Below are 16032 nucleotides of genomic sequence, written 5' to 3'. Positions count from 1 at the left end.
TTTCTTGCTGTTTTGAGGAAAAAACAAGCAAGTATATATATTTTTACATAATTTATTTTAGCTAGGCCACAATAGCCTGTCAAAATAGAAAGAAGAGATATGCTGGGCAGTTTCCCTCATCAATTCATTAGGAAAGGTAATGATGGAGATTTGGTGCCAGTGCTACAGCTACCCTGCAGGAAACAATAAGCCCCAACTTATGTGTCTCATGCTGGAAATAACTTATGAACTATTTCCTGCATGACTCCAAGTATTTTCACTACTGTGGGAGAAGTTAAGAACATCCTTATGAAACTTTGCAAAAAAAATAGAAAATGGTAGTATACTGCATTTCTTATTGAATAATAATATTCTCAAGTTTGTCCTACTTAGTTTTGTCTTTTTTTGCCTGCAGTTGATAGTGGTCTGATGAAGCTCAGATTGAATCAAGAAGTCCAGAACACTGAAGAAGTCTTGTCTTCTGATTTGTATGTCCTCCTTTTCACTACAAAAACCTTTCTGCCCTTTCACATGGATATGGACACAAATCTTCCCTCAGCTGTGCAGTCTAAATCAAAGTGAAAATTCAGACCTTACCACTTTAAGCAAAAAATAGTCACCTTAAATTGGACTGGGTTTTTTGTTTTCTTCCCCTGTATGCAGAATAAGATCAGGAATGCAGCAGATAATTTTTGTCCCCTTTCAACTGAAGAGTTTTCTCCCTGTTAAAGATTTTTAGTGGGGTAGAAAAATCTATTTTTCTTTTAAAAAGTGAGACCCAGAGAACAGCACAGCCCTCCCTGAGTGTTTGAGGTGACTCAATGCTCATCATTATTCAGATATTTAAATATAGCAGTAGCAATGCCAATTGAGCATCCACCACCTGCATCCCAACCTCTTATCTGTTTAATATTTATGTATCTGTATTTCATTTCAATAAATAATACATTTAATTATATACTTCAGAGCAGTTAGGTAGTAGTTGCTGCATTTTGTAGCAAGGGGGGAAAACACTCATGAGGAACAACTTGTCTTTATACCTCTACTCATCATTGTTTAAATCAATTTTTACCAGAGCCAGGGATGGGCTTTTCCACCCTGTTGCACTGAAAGGCTCACTGTCACCTGCCAGTGGTGCTGGGAAGAGGGTGGCTGGACAGGCCTTTCCTCCCCTGCCTTGCATTGAGGCAGTCAGGGTGGGAGGTGGGCAACTCTGTGATTCCAGCTCCTGAGTAGGATGATGGGCCTTGATTATATTGTCCAATTCCCAGCTTTGGAAAGTGTGAATGTGAGGTCATTCGGGGTTGTGGAGATTTGGTTTGAAGTGATTTGGGTGCAGTCCTAACCAGCTGTTCTCTTTATTAAGATTTGAGGAGCTGCAAGTTCCTGAGTGATAACAGATTAGTGACCCACCATTGCCTGGCATTTTTCTCTCTGGAAGTGCCTTATATTTCATGCTCCAGAGGAAAGTGAGAGTCCTCTTCAAGGACTGTGTTTATAAATCTTTGGTTCAGGATTGCATAGGGAGAGAGGTGCTGTTTTCTCATGCCAGGTCGGGCACAGACCACAGTGTAATGCTAAGATTCTTACGTGCAGCTTCTAAACTGGCTTCAATAACTGTCCTTGAATAATATTATACATTGGAGACTCAGCCCAATGTTGCTGGAAGATTTAAGGTTTCACAAGCTTTCTCAGTTGTTTTAGAGCAAAAAACCCACAAGGGTTTTTATATTGACAAGGTTTTTTATTTTTTATATTTTTATTTTTTATTTATTTGTCCTGCATGAGAAGGATTAATTGGTGGCCAGAACTCAAAGTGAAATTCAGGGTGTGGGAGCTAACCCCCAAAGGAAGACCTGGAAAAACCAAAGCTGTTGAAACTAAACTTCCTTCTGGAATTTGTCAATTCAAGTGGTTTGTGCAAGGTTATTTTGGATGGCAGCAGAGTCACAGCTTTGCTTCTGAGCCTTCCTGAGGTTTGGTTAATGGGCTTCACCCAGTGCCCTTCCCGCGGTGGGATGGATGAGGGACCCCAATGTGTGCGTGGGAGCAGGTGTGCCAGGGGCTCTGCCAGGTCATGTACAGCACCCAGCCCTGCTGCAGTAGTCCCCATGTGGGCTGTGGTAGCACGTCTGCTCCACTCCTCATTCGTCACCGTATGAGCAATCTGGAGACCTGCATAGTTTTACATTCAGTGCGGTGATGCAACAGAAGAGAAAATCTCTGCTGTTTCCATGGCAGCTTGTGCGTCGGACCCTGGCTGGAGTGAGGCAGCAGGATGCTGTCAGTCCCTGCAGTCAGTGACTTCAGTAAACCACATCAAAGGAAAGCATCTACTCCTACACTCCCCCAAACACCTCTCGTTATTAGTATATGGGCACTGTGGTGCATATACAGAAGTGCAACTCTAGATTTCTTGTTAACTTCTTCATATTTCAACCCAAGCTGCTGCTTTGTTTTGATTCAGTCGTCTTTCTGCAGATAGTCATTGCAGAGCACTTCAGGATTATCCATTCAAATCTTGCTGAGGATGGCATGGTCAGATAAAGTTAGCACCAGGTGACTGGTGACCTGTGAAAAATGGTCTGGGAGGCTCCATTCTGTCACAAGCTGGCAGATACAAACAGCCCAAATGGTGCCAGCACCACTGCCTTCCCTTAGCAGCACTGCTGTAAGGACACAGGGACTAACTTTTCAGTTTTCCCCCAAAGTGATTCCTTCAGTTCAGATCACACACTGAGAAACAGTGTGTAGATCATTCCTTCCTACAGGTTTCCTGGCTGAAATAATCTTTGCATTTATGTGTTTTTCTGTGCATAGATTTGCATAGTTTTTAAGTCACACAAAAGCCACTTCTATTCAATAAATACAGTCTGGCAGAGGTGGTAGTTTCTTAAAAAAAGTGTGACTTTCTTCACACCTCTGTGAAGACACAATACTGTGGCCACTTGGTTTCCATTGGGGTTTTGTTTAAAATTCATATTGTCTCTTCATTGGATATTTATGATACTTTCCTACTGTTTTAAAAAGCTTAACGCTTCTGCTTATGGAACAAAGTAAATATTTGGTCTATTTTGGAGCTAGCCTTAGAAGGTTTCTAATTAGAGCAGTTGTTCTTTCAGTGGTGTAAGATCTCTTAGGCTCATTATATGCATTTTTGTGGCATCTTTGCCATAAATGTAGAAAGCATGGGGAAAAAATGCATCACTGTTTGGTGCACCACTGCATTCTGTTATGAGGCACAGTGGAACAGAGTCACAAGCATTTGCTACTGTAATTACAGTAGCACAATCAATAAGCAAGAGTTTATTTTTTATTTTTACACAGCTTTCTATCATGCCAAAATAGCTTCCTCTTTTAAGCAATTATAGCTCATGTAGAAATTGAGCTCATCGGGAGTTGTCTGTCAAAATGTTTTTAATGAAAAATTGAGTTTGCATAACACTGACACATTGATGTCTTTTGCTTCTCACTGTTGACACTGATGGGCTAAAAAGCTTGATTTTTGGGGAGAGAGAAAATTGCATTAGTTCAGCTCGTTTGGAGAATCTCTGTTTGCTGAATTAATTTGCTATGCTTTGTTTTTCTGCTGAGTATTAAACCCTGTTTTCCAACTGTGCATATAGTGCCTGAGGGGAATAGCTCCAGCTCTCATTTTCCGTGACTACGTTTTCTTGTAACACAGCCCAGGCCTGAGCTGGGGGTGCTGTGCAGAGCTGACACTGTGGGCTGAGATAGGGGAGGCACAGTCTGATCCAAAAAACTGCTGCCTGCTACTTTCCAGACTCTGGTGTCACACCTCAGCAGCTGAGTAAGTGTCACAGTTTTTCCCTAGGGATTGTTTTTGTACATTCCAATTGATGTGGTCAAACCTGTCCTTCCCTGTGATGACTTGTGAGTAGATGCTTGCTTTTGTGAAGCTCTAGCTGGATTAGCAGCAGCATGCAATTAATCATGACAAATGCCTTGATTGTTGTTCTTCATTAGCACCCCCCTATTCACAGCAGAGATATATCAATGCTAAAGCACATTACCAGTTTCAAGGTGACTTTTTTAGCTCTGTTTCACCATCCCAGTAAACGTCTGAAGATCACAGTTAACACTCCCTGAAACACACTCAAAATTGAGGGAGATATGTGGTATACTCTGCCTTTATTTGAAATAAGCTCTGAAATTTAAAAAGTAGCAGAGAGAACTCCATCAGGAAGAGCACAAGTATCACCAGTGGCCCGACTTCAGCTATCACTGGACATTGGTCAGGTGGGAAGTAGTTGCCATCTATGCTCTGATGCCATTTGGTTTTCCTTGGGACTGTGAAAGGTTGTCAGAGATGGGGAGCACATCTTTTGTAGTTGTGTGGCACCTGCTATCCGAGGCATCCCAAGTCCTTGGACATCTTTGAATTAAGTCTCAGCACCCCTGTGTAGTTCAGTACTATCTGTTACACAGGAGAGGAGACTTGGACAGGAGCAGATGATGCTGATTGCTGAAGGCCACACCACAATGCTCTGGTAGTGCTGCTCTGCCACTTTCCAGCATTGTCTCAAGATTGTTCTTTCTCCCTTGAAGGGAGCTGTATAGCCCTTATTTTTCAGCTTTTTCTTCTTGTTTCTTGAGCAGAGTGAAATTGTCTGGACCAGTGAAGCAAGTTGGCTTCAGGCATCTTGTCAAATTAACTTTCCTTGTCTGTGCATGCGTGGGCTGTGTGGCAGGAGTCAGCAGGTGCAGAATGCACAGGCACACCGGTAGTGTCAGAGGCACTTTCGGGAGTAAGAGCTGGCACTGCGACAAACAGGCTCTTATAAACTTGAATTTCAGTGAAAAGATCAGATGTGCTTATAATTATTGCCATCATGCTAGCCGATAGCAGACCGATCCTTTGCTCTGTGTACTGTCCAGCTCCCCCAATATGCATGAGAGCTGTCATCAGCCAGGTCAGAGAGGATCTTTGCAACTGCACAGTGCTCTCTCTAACCCTGTACATTTAATATTGGCACGGGTGAGTGATGCTTGGAGGCTCTCCAACCACAGGTTAGCTGGTGACAGGAGGCCCCAAGGGTAGGTAGCTGCTGTGAGTAATCAGACAGGCACCTGGTACATACTGAAATATTCAGAAATAGGCAGCAGGAGCTTTCCTGCAGGGTCTGAGGGAATATGTACATCTAACTCAAATGCTAGAATATGAAAAGGGCACTGTTTTCCTGACTAACTCACAAAATAAAATGGCAAAAGGGGACCATGAGGGCCTCTGACATCATTATGAGGGTGCTGAGCCAGGGAGTTCCATTAGCTGCTGGTGGTGTCTGGGTGTGGGGCTCTGGGAGGTAGGAACTGATAGCTTTTCCTCTCTGTGTGTAACTTCACCCTTCCCTCAGCGTGTCACCTCCAAGTCCAGCCTTGACCAGGGCTCAGCAAGGCTGTGTATGCTAACTTGCACCAGAAAGGTGCCTGCTTTTACCTTGGTGCTGGGAGAAAGAAAAGCTGAAAAACTGAAAAGCTGAGAGTTGTTTTCTCTCTTGTAATGGTAATGGGATGTTGGGTGGCACTGACCCAAAGTTGCTGGGCTGTGGTTGTTACATTCCTTGTTTTATTATGACTTAGTTATCCTAATGCATCAACAAATGTAATCTTTTGTTCTGTCCTGCCTCAGAAAAAGGAATTCTCATCTTCCAATGATAGACATCTTGTTTCTGACAGAAATTCAAGGTCTTCTACTTTGTGCCTTCAGCCTCCTTAGGCCAGCAAAAGTGCTCATAGTGGAAAAGAAGGTCTAATGAATGGTAGCAAGGTAGGCATTAAATTCCCATCACACTCTGTGTAACAGAATCTGCTGGTAACCTCTCATAAACTACCTGCAGTAGTTTGTCTCCACTAATGTATTTCTGAAGCCAGAAAGCCTTTTCAATGCATTAAGAGCGGGATAATGAGGGATAAAAACATTCTGGATAAATGTAGGGAGCAGACTTGTCAACAACCAGTCAGGAGGAAAAGCAGATCTAGTTTGTTAGGCATACATTGGAGTGTGTGGCTAACAGTGACAGCAGATACATGAATTCCTCTGGCTTTCTTGTGGAGATACCGACTCAGAATCCACTTGGAGGGAAGAATTACAATTCCCTTTACAAAATCAGACTAGATGAAATAGCAGTGACCCACATCATAGGAAAAAAACCAAAAAAGCATTGCTTGTTCTTACTATGACTTTTGTTGGGCAGAAGTTAGTTCACTGAAGCTTGCTCATTTAGGAGAGAAAAATGAGGAATGCTTTGTTGCATTCCTAGCCTGATGAAATGAGCTGTCCAAGGACTCTCATTCCCTATCTGCAGAGAGGGAGCCTAAGGGGTTTTTAATGACATGCAGAAGCTGAAGGGAGAGTCATTAGCAGTCGAGTGTCTAGGTGACTCTTAAAAGTTAAGATTAAAAGCTTTGATGAAAGTGACCTTCACACTTCATGTTCCCTCTTTGCTTTTCTCCATGCTTGAATCTCTAATGATCACTTTTTTTCTGCTTTGTCACTGTAGCACTTATTTTGTGAAATTATTTTATTCCATAGCTCAGCAGGGTGGTAATATCTGCAAGCATTGGGTGGGTGCAAAACAAAGGCAGGTGTAAAGGGTCAGATCTTCTCTTTGTAGTGAACTGAACAAAACCTGCAAACATTGCTAGATGCAGGTTTTTAATATTTTAATTAAAATTTGATTATAACTTTAGGAAAGGATAAAATTATCTTAAAATGTTTGAGTATGCCATGCTGTCCTCTTCGAGCAGGGCAGAAATTTGCAGGAGAGCACAAGAAAAGCGTGTTGGGAGTGGAAAGAATATGTATAACTAGGGGCTTGTAATCCTGTGGGCTCTTGAGCAGCTGACTGGAAATTCTGGGCATGCTGTTGGAGGATGACATGTGTATTTATGTCTGGATCAGTTGAGAGGACAGGAGAGAACAGAGGCGTGGCATTTGAGTAGAAAGGGAGGAGAAAAGAAACATCCAACAATTTAAAACAAGGAGAGCAGTAAGTGCCAGTAGTGTAGTCAGGCTGGAAGACAGGAGCAAGAAAGAGCCTTTTGGGAAGAAGTTATCTCTAGGGTAGCTTTGTTTACTTTTTATTTAAAAATGCAGTAGGTAATTGTAACTGAAACTGAAACTGAAATTAATAGCCCTGTTTGAGACACCAATGCCTGCTTGATTGATTGAAATGGGGAATAGTTTAGGTAAAAACAATATATCTTTCTTTTAAGATAATTAAAGTTTTATTTTGCTTGAAATGGAACTTTTCTTGTAGTGTTAATGACATAAATCATGCTGGTGTTCCTTTAGTTTATAGCAAGCAAAAGAGTAAAAAGTTTATTTTCCTGCACTGAAGTAATTATTTTAGTTCATTTTTCATTCTGAAGTTTTCATTCACATAGAAAAAGAGAAAACAGTTTTATCAAACATTATTCTTATGATTCTTAAAGCCCTGAAGTATTCCTGAAGATATGGGGTACTCATAGCACATTTCAGAGTAGTTTCCTCCTAATATGCATGGAAAAATCTTTCTCTGATGTCAGCTATAAGTAGATACAGATGAAGGCACATAAGTAGTCGGTAATACAGGGGGTTTTTCATTGTCTTGCAGAAACAGTTCTTAGTCTGACTGTCCTTCTTGGATGAAGTCTAAGACTCAGAATGGAGTCAGGCTCTTTTTAGTGCTGCCAAGCAACAGGACAAGAGGCAGTTGGCAGAAACTGATGCACGGGAAGTTCCACCTGAACATGAGGAAAAGCCTTTTTACTGTGTGGGTGACTGAGCACTAGAATGGGTTGCCCAGAGAGGTTGTAGAGTCTCCCTGGAGGCAATCCTGTGCCCTGTGCTCTAGGATGACTCTGCTTGAGCAGGGAGGTTGGACCAGGTGACCTCCTGTGGTCCCTTTTGGCCTGACCCATTCTGAGATTTTGTGACTCTTGGTCTACTCTTCAGAGGCAGCTGAGCTGCCCTGTCGCCTGATAGGTTGGAGTGCCGTAGCCTTGTAGGTGTGGGTTGATAACAAGTGATGCTGTCAGGCTCTTCTCAACAAAATTAAATGCTTTTTGTCCACTTCTCATCAGAGCAGTTACCTCTCCAGGTATCTGAGATGAGCAGTTACTTCTGTAGATATCCTCAGACTGAAAAAAAGCCCAATGCTTTGATCAGCAAACAACTTTGCATAAGGCTCTGGCAAAAGGGAAAAGTGGTATTAATTTTCATAGTGATTCATAGTTTGTGGGGAAAGTATCATTATTCTATCACAAATTAACTCTCTAAGTACCCAAAGCTCATGTAATATATTGAAAATGTCAGGATATTTTCATCTTTGCTATTTCATTCCCACTGAGAATTTGTTCAGGATGTGTTAAATTAAAAGTAATATATAAACAAGGTGTGAAGAGTTTAGTTAAGTGGTAACCCGAGGTTAGAAACACAGCAATCAAATTCAGTGCCTGAAGTTGGCAGGGAGATTGCCTTACCACCTCGGGAAGACTTGAAATTAAACTTGTTTTGAAATGTAGGTGTTAAATCTGTGAAAAAGCCCTCACTTGCGTATGTAAATGAAGTGGCTTCCCAGAGATGAAGAGAGCATGTTGAGCTCTTAGGCTGCCTTTAGGAGAGAGAGGGGCCATGCTCCCATCAACCTCTCTGCTGTGGTTCTGTTTTGTAGCATCTGTGAGGAGGAAATCTTTAGGTAAAATCAGGGCTGTGCTCCTTGTCTGGCTGCCCTTGGCCACCTGTCAACAACAGCAGGTGGGGCTGTGCTGTTGGCTGCTTGAGCTAACAGAGACAACAGCTTTGGGTTTATTTTTGTTGGGCTTCTGAGACCTTATTAACTTGAAGGGAGTTTTTGGAGATACTAAATTTCTACACTGTGCTTGTCTTCAGCTTTTTGTTCTCCCTGGCGTTGCCTTCAAGTAAATGCATGGCAAGTAGCCTTAAAAGGAACAAAAAATCCTTCCCATTTCAGAGTAAGCAGGAGGAAGATTAAGCTCCTTCCCCTGGTAATTGGATCCTCTGATTGCCATGGCTTTTGAAGATGATTGTGTATCTTTCTGTATGTGATAGATTATGTGTGTGCCTGTGAAAGGTAGCTTGGCTTTCAAAATCCAACGAGTTTTCCTTTATAATCATTTCATTTTTGGTTATTTACTTTGTGTGCTGACCATGGGACATGTAGCATTCTAGCCAACAAAATGAGGCTGGGAAAGTCCTCCTGCAGCTTTTCCATCTTAGACTCTTCTCAAGCCGTAGGAGGTTGGTGACTGTGTGGGACCCTTCGGAAAATGAAAGCTCTCCCAAGGTTACAGGAAGGAGGATTCAAATGAATGTGGGAGCAGAGGGGAAAGCGGACTGGATGTGAACCTCCTTAAACTGGTTGAAGTGCAATCCAGTTCGTCTGTGGAGCAAACACCTTTCTATCACCCCTGGTCAGCAAAAGAAGCACCATTGCAGTTGTATTGTCAGTATCCAGCCACTGTCTTCAGAGCTGGTCTATGTTGTCTCATGGATTCTATTCTCAGGGTTTAAATTTTTAAATTTGGGCAGGTAGCAGTGTCTCTACCTCCGTGTTTGTGCAGTAATACACCTGGTATATTTGGAACCCATTCTACCAGCAGGGCTCCAAAGAGCTCATGTTAAAGTCACCATTTTCATAAACCACAGAGTCTTTCCGTTCTTTTGACAGATTGAAGACATCGTTACAAGGATGCAAGATGACAAAACAGGTGGAGTTCCCATCCGCACTGTCAAGAGCTTTCTGTCCAAAATTCCCAGCGTGGTCACCGGTAAGAACTGCAGTTGGCAGAGAAGAGAATGTGAGCTGGTATTTCTGGCTCTAAACAAACATACTAAAGCCACAAAAAAGGAAAAAACTCCACCTCTGCTTAGTTTTTTCTATATGTTGTTCTGTTACAGGCTGAAGTATTGAACAAAGATTCCTTAGTTCTGTTTTACTAAACAAGCTTTTATATTTCTTTGGGGTGAGTTATTAAAAAAATGTTACGTAGTTTTTGTGGCTATCAGAATATCACCAGTCAGTCATTCCCTATGACAGGGGTAGGACAATTTTATGTAAGAGATCAGGCAATACAGTTGAAATTGTTTCCTTGCTCATACCCAAATACTCTTACTGGACTTTGATCACAGGTAGAGGAATGTGAAATACCTTTCATGCATGTGTGCTGCTTTGTTAAAGCTCTGTGTACAAAAGTGTGGATGCTGCAGAAACAGGGAGTCAGAGTACAAAACCATTCCTGTGTATTTTCAGACAGAATATCTTCCAATGCAGTGAAGACATCTGCCATTGATAGATGATGAGTTTATTCAGGATGATGTAAATTTTATGGAGGATTTTTGGGTTTCTGGTACCTGTTTTCACTGACTCAATAGTAGTGTTCCTGAAGGTTCCTGGGGAAAATAACCACTTATCTGAGTTGAAAACTCATTCTGTAAGCTCAAGTCTGCAATACAGAGACTGGATGTCTTAAGATGAACTCAGCTAAAAGAGGTTTCTGATACTCTGGTTAAAATTCATAGCATTAAAAAGGTAATTGATCTAGTCACCAAGCCACTGCACGTTACTCAAAAGGAAACAGGAGGCCTCATTTTTAAAGGTTTTAATAGGAGACATCACTTTAAAACCGTGGTTGTCAGCTCTCTGGCATGATGGAAACTTCTCCCTTGCACTCAGTTCTGGAACAGCATCTGCAATTGCATTGTCTTGAAATGGCTGGTTTTCACAGTTCAAGGAATTGTGAAACGAAGATAAAATAAGAGCAAAACGTCTTTCCAAACACCGTAGATATTCTCATATTTGGAGGTGAACAGGCTCAGTACCATTCCCTTCAAGTGACTTTAAGGCAGCTCCCTTGTGATACATGGACAGTTCATGAAACCTCAGAGTTTGAAAAGTATGGGAAAACAACAGTCCAGTGGAAAGCCCAATGTTTTCCCCATTTGTTATTTTTCCTTTCAGATGCACAGATCTGCCTATTTGTCGATCAAATGTTTTGGTTATCAGTGGTTGATTGTGATAGATAGGTGAAGAGGCAGGAGCACCTACATTTGAATGGAAATTAAGGACACTGGGCTTGTTCAGTCTGGGGAAGGAAAAGCTGAAGGGAATGAGAAGCTACAAAGACAGGGTCAGATCCTTTCTCAAGAGTGCATGTTGAAAGTACCAAAGAATCTACATAAGTTGCAGGGAAAGAAATCCCAACTGGTTTTACATATAGGAAGAAAGTTGCTTATGGTCAGAGGTGGTGAGCATGAGCCCAGTGTCCTGAAGGAGCTGTGGAACAAGTGGTTCACAGCTCTTCAGAAGCCCCTGGGCCCAGCTGAACTGAGCAGTCTGACCTAACCATGAATTTGGCCTTGCTTTGTGTGAAGGTTGGACTGCACAACCTTCAGGGAACCCTTCCTGAATTACTCTTATTTAGTGGATGCTCAGTTTTAGTGCTTGTCTAATTCCACACAATGTAATGAACACACAAGAACTTCTCTTTTCAAAAACTTTGTACTCCTTTTGGGTAGAGCTCAATTCTAAATGATGGCATTCTCACACACTTTTATTTCTACCTCAAAAATGGAACAGCAACACAGAGATGTGATTTACTTGGCAGGCTCCCAGTGACTGTGATAAACAGGGATTTATTTTTGCTTGACACTTCTATTGTAATTGCTTCTCACAGGAGAAATATAAAATCTTAAAGGAAAAGAAATATTACAGGAGTGCCTTGGTGCTCCAAACAGGCAGCTCTGTTTATAGTACAGCGAAGTGGGTGTTTGATTTAAAGTTTGAATACCAGGGAAAGAACTGCTTGTCTCTGTTTTGCTTTCATCTGTCCTGATGCCTTAGGTGTGAATGAGGTATTGGGTAACACAAGGAGAATAAGCCTCAGGGAGTTATCAATAATGGTCCTCTCTTGACAAGAGAAATCTGGGGAAAAGGATGAAAAAACTTTTTTGGAATGTGTGATGAGTGTGTGTGAGGATGCTGTGCCAAAGACACATTTCAATCTGCTCTGGAAGCAGATTTGCATGTCCCCTTCCCAGTCTTTTGGCTCGAAGTAGGTCAGTCAAAGGAGGACACATCACACCATTATCTTCTTGGTTAGGTCTCCACTTTTATGGGCCAGTCATAGAGAATAAAGTAAGATGGGACCAGTCTGTGTGGCACCTGTGTGCATGTGTCAGACATTGTCCAATGTTCAGTTTAGAGTATGGAATATGGAAACAAATGCCTGAGGGCAGATTTTGAGTAGTGCTGTGATCCGTGCCCAGAGTGGCTTGTCAGCCAGTGCACGTAACGGCAGCTGCTGCAATAAATGGAGTTGCATGTTTCTCTTCTAGTGAGAAAAAAAATTCTCAGTAAAGCTTTTGTTTCTGTAGATGAATTGTTAATTCTATTTTCCCAGTCACCAGACTCTCGTAGGAACACCTCATTATACTAACCAGCAACAAAACTGGCTTTCTCATCTTCTTTTTGATTTTCATATCTTAAAACTAACCTCTTTTTTGGTAGGAGGACCAAACACATATACTTTTTTTCTCCCACTGGTTCAGTCTTGGTCTTACACAACATTGCCAAAACAAGTCAGAAAGAAGTCAGTGCTGCAACAGCATAGCTTTCCAGTACAAAAAGCCTCCTTCATGCTTCCTAGTTTGCCCCACATTCCCAACCTCATTTCAGATTCTCCTGTTTTGTGTGCTGTATGATACCGTGTATCTTTGCTACAATAATCCAAGGGAGACGTGCAGTCTAAAATCTTTGCACTAGTCTGCCCTCCTCCCAAGAGGTTTCAATACAGCTTCATTCTGATCCATACCCCCTGATCAGCGTGGCTGTCCCCACAGCTCCGTTTTGAGTGATACCTCCTCCTCCCAGCAACAGTCCCACAGCTGGTCCCTTGTTCCTGCACTGCTCCTGACCCTCACCCCAGCACGCACTTGTCTTTCTTCTCTGCTCCCAGTGCTGCCATGGAGCACTCAAGACATGCCAGTGCACTTCATTCCTGTCCTGCCATGCCTGTCTTATATAAGCCCTGGACCTCTCTCAGCAGTAAGTGCCAGTTTTACTGAAAGGTGCCAGATGGCCTGTCGCTACTTGAGACTCAGGAGCTAAACCAAGTTTAAACTGCTGTGTGTGTCTGTCTGAAGAAGCCAGCATGTGTCTTGGCAAGGGCCCATGGAGTTGTCCCAGAGCACATCAGAATGTCACTTACTCAAAGAAAATGCATTTGGGTGGAGTATGGAAATCCCACAGTATTGTGAAAGAGAGACTCTATTATTGATAACGTTCCCTGATGATGTTGTTCAAAACAGATGAGTTCTGCTGAGGAATTTTATACACTCACTGAGAAATTAGTTCCCTTGGGGCCAGTCTGAAGGTGTTGGTTGCCTTTTCCCTTCAGAGGAGCTGAAGCACACTTCTCATCCAGATACAGCAGCCAGAGGCTCAAGGGAGAAATAAGTTCCTCGTGTCCAGAGTTTGAAAGGCCCCTGTTCAGGTGAACTGAATGAAAAGAGATTATTGTGGCATGGGGAGCAGGCCCAGGACAGGCAATGGTGGCAAGAGCCAGCACTCCTCACCTGGAGAGCAGGCTGCAAGGCTGAGTGCTTGGCCAGAACATTGCTTTCTTAATGCTTCTTTTCAGGGGTAGAACTTGCCTTGATGCCTTATGGAAACTACTGGCTTTGGGACCAAAGCCTCCATGACCTGACTGCTGATAGATTTGGCCTCCCTAGGCTGTCTGTCCAGTTGCTTGTTTCACCTTAACACAGGTCTTTCACTGCAGGACTGAGTTTAATACAGATTTCCCTCAGCATCTGAGTAGTTTTGTTCTAGATATTTTGTCTTTCCTCTGTAGCTCTGCTTTGAAAAATAGGACACTTGAAATGTGGTACTGACTCTGTTTCAGGTAGTTATCAGATGTAGATAGTCCCAAATCTAAGCCAAGTTCAATCTTCTGCTAAGCATGAATTAGTTTATTTAGTTAAAACAAGCAAACAAAAAGCCACTAACAGACAAACAAAAAAAATTCCCAAAATTTAAATCAATATCCAAACTAATACTGGGTTATAAGGATAGAAAGAACATGCTTGTGGGTTAAAATTGACATATGTTTTATGTGCATACTGTATAATTTTTGATGGTTTTCTGCATTTCTAAAGAGCTGCACAGTAAATTCAACAGTTTAGCAATTGCTTGGTGGAAACCACCTTGCCAAATACTGGGTTGGGCCTACAAATCCACTTATTTCTCATAAAAAATCAATTGTTCTGAGCAAGTTGCGTTTAAACTAGCTCAAGACTGGGCTTCTTCATAACTACTTACATATCTTTCTTTTATGCATCTCTTCAAATTGCAGTCAGTGGAAATGTGATCCCTCCATCCCTCAATAAGAAGTCTAGTATTTCAAAGCTGCCCTGAATCACACAGCATTAGACATGTCAGCAATTACATGAATAGCACATGTCTTGCAATTATTATTTCTTTCCTGTAGCTTTCTCTTAAGCTCTCTACTTGCATGCCAGGTGACAAATTAACCCAGTTAAGGAGTCAAACTCTTATGCTATCTTCACCCTCAGCTCCCTCCTCCCTCCTTTTTTTTTCTTAACTGCATCCAGCTTCCTACCTTTCAAATGGTGAGAAAGATGAGGGAGGAGAAGATGAAAATCATCTTCCTGAAGTGTAGCAATTTTGTGTGTGTTGTAAAGATGTAAAGCAATACCTTGTGAAGCAAAAGCCTAAAGGATTTGATTTCAGAGAACAAGGGGGACAGCAGATTAATCAAATATGATGTGATTGTCAAATATGAGAAAGCAAGCAGAATTAACATTTGAAACAGTGGATATTCAATATATCTCTCTCTGCATCTGCACATGTGCACACCTAAATACATGTAAGTAGTGTGCAAGTTTAGTTAGGAATAAGCCTAAGAGTGGTAAGTGTTGCATGCTAGAAATAACCAAGGATGGGTTTGTGCATTTGTAGGCGCTGTGCAGAGCGAGGACTGCTGGTGTTTGTGTATCACTGCCCTCTGCTGCAGCCAAGCCACAGTTCAGTTCACATCATGCAGCTGCTCACCTTCCTCATAAGTGCTGTGTCTGTGTTGTGCTTTCCCAGCTCAGGAGGAGTGCACGTGGTGTGTTTTGTGTCCTGCTTGTTCCATAGCAATGGCTCTTCTGTGCTGTGTGGCATAAAATATCCCAGCCCAGATATTGGGTTATGTGTGACTTGAAAACTACTCTGGGCTTGGAGAGCAGGGGTCGTTTTCATAGCTGGCTGTTGATGCTACTTCCACGTGTGTCATTCAAAATGCTCCATCCTCTTCAGGACTGCTGATCTCCAAAAAAGCATGCTTGTGCATCACATGAAGCTTACATATCCCATAAAAATACGTGTGTGCACTATGGGATAAATCCTAAATGATTACATAAAATTAACCATTGCTAAAAATTACCAATATTGGACACTCTTCATAACTCTGTTCTTTGATATGACAGGACTCGACTGTACTCACACCTGAGATGAGAAATACTAGAGGAAGTGCACATCACAGCAGGGAGTGCATTAAACTTTGGCTTTGGCCACTGAAACACTTGAAAAACCCATCCTGAGGCTTTAGTATTATTTCAGTCAATAAAAATGTTTCTTAAGTGCTTAATAAAGTCCAGAATATTATGAAGTTTACATTAAAATTGTGAAGGTCCTTTCTGGTCCTGCTTGTCCTTGCAAGGACGATATTTGAACCTCTGCATCTGTCAAGTGAAGCTATGATAAATCAGAAACTTAAATAAGTATGCTGCATGGATATTCCTGTGGCCAAGGAAACTACAATGAAAAATCACCCAAATCACCAAATGATCGAGCTTTATCTTTCTGCAGTGACTTGTCTCCTTTTTCTGGACATCAGAGATGATGTCAGAAGAGAAAGTAAACCCAAGACAACCTTCCAGCCATGTGGGCACAAATTAGAACACAAAATTGCAACTTTTCTTATTGACGAACATGATTATAAAAATTGCTGCACTGGAAAGCAACA

At 41.9% G+C, this 16032-nt stretch overlaps 1 protein-coding gene across 6 annotated transcripts in view; it reads left to right on the top strand.

Moving 5' to 3' along the window:
* The window catches only part of RGS6 (regulator of G protein signaling 6), a 259350-nt gene that overhangs the window by 147702 nt on the left and 95616 nt on the right, over positions 1–16032 (top strand). For all 6 annotated transcript variants that reach the window (XM_015630847.3, XM_033514924.1, XM_033514923.1 and 3 more), the window contains exon 3: positions 9672–9771. In XM_015630847.3, the coding sequence (XP_015486333.1) occupies positions 9672–9771 (100 nt within the window). The remainder of the gene's footprint in view (positions 1–9671; positions 9772–16032) is intronic.

The sequence above is a fragment of the Parus major genome, chromosome 5 (assembly GCF_001522545.3).
Source record: "Parus major isolate Abel chromosome 5, Parus_major1.1, whole genome shotgun sequence".
Taxonomy (NCBI): domain Eukaryota; kingdom Metazoa; phylum Chordata; class Aves; order Passeriformes; family Paridae; genus Parus; species Parus major.
The sequence above is the reverse complement of the archived record's forward strand: the minus strand, read 5'-3'. Positions and strand labels throughout refer to the sequence as shown.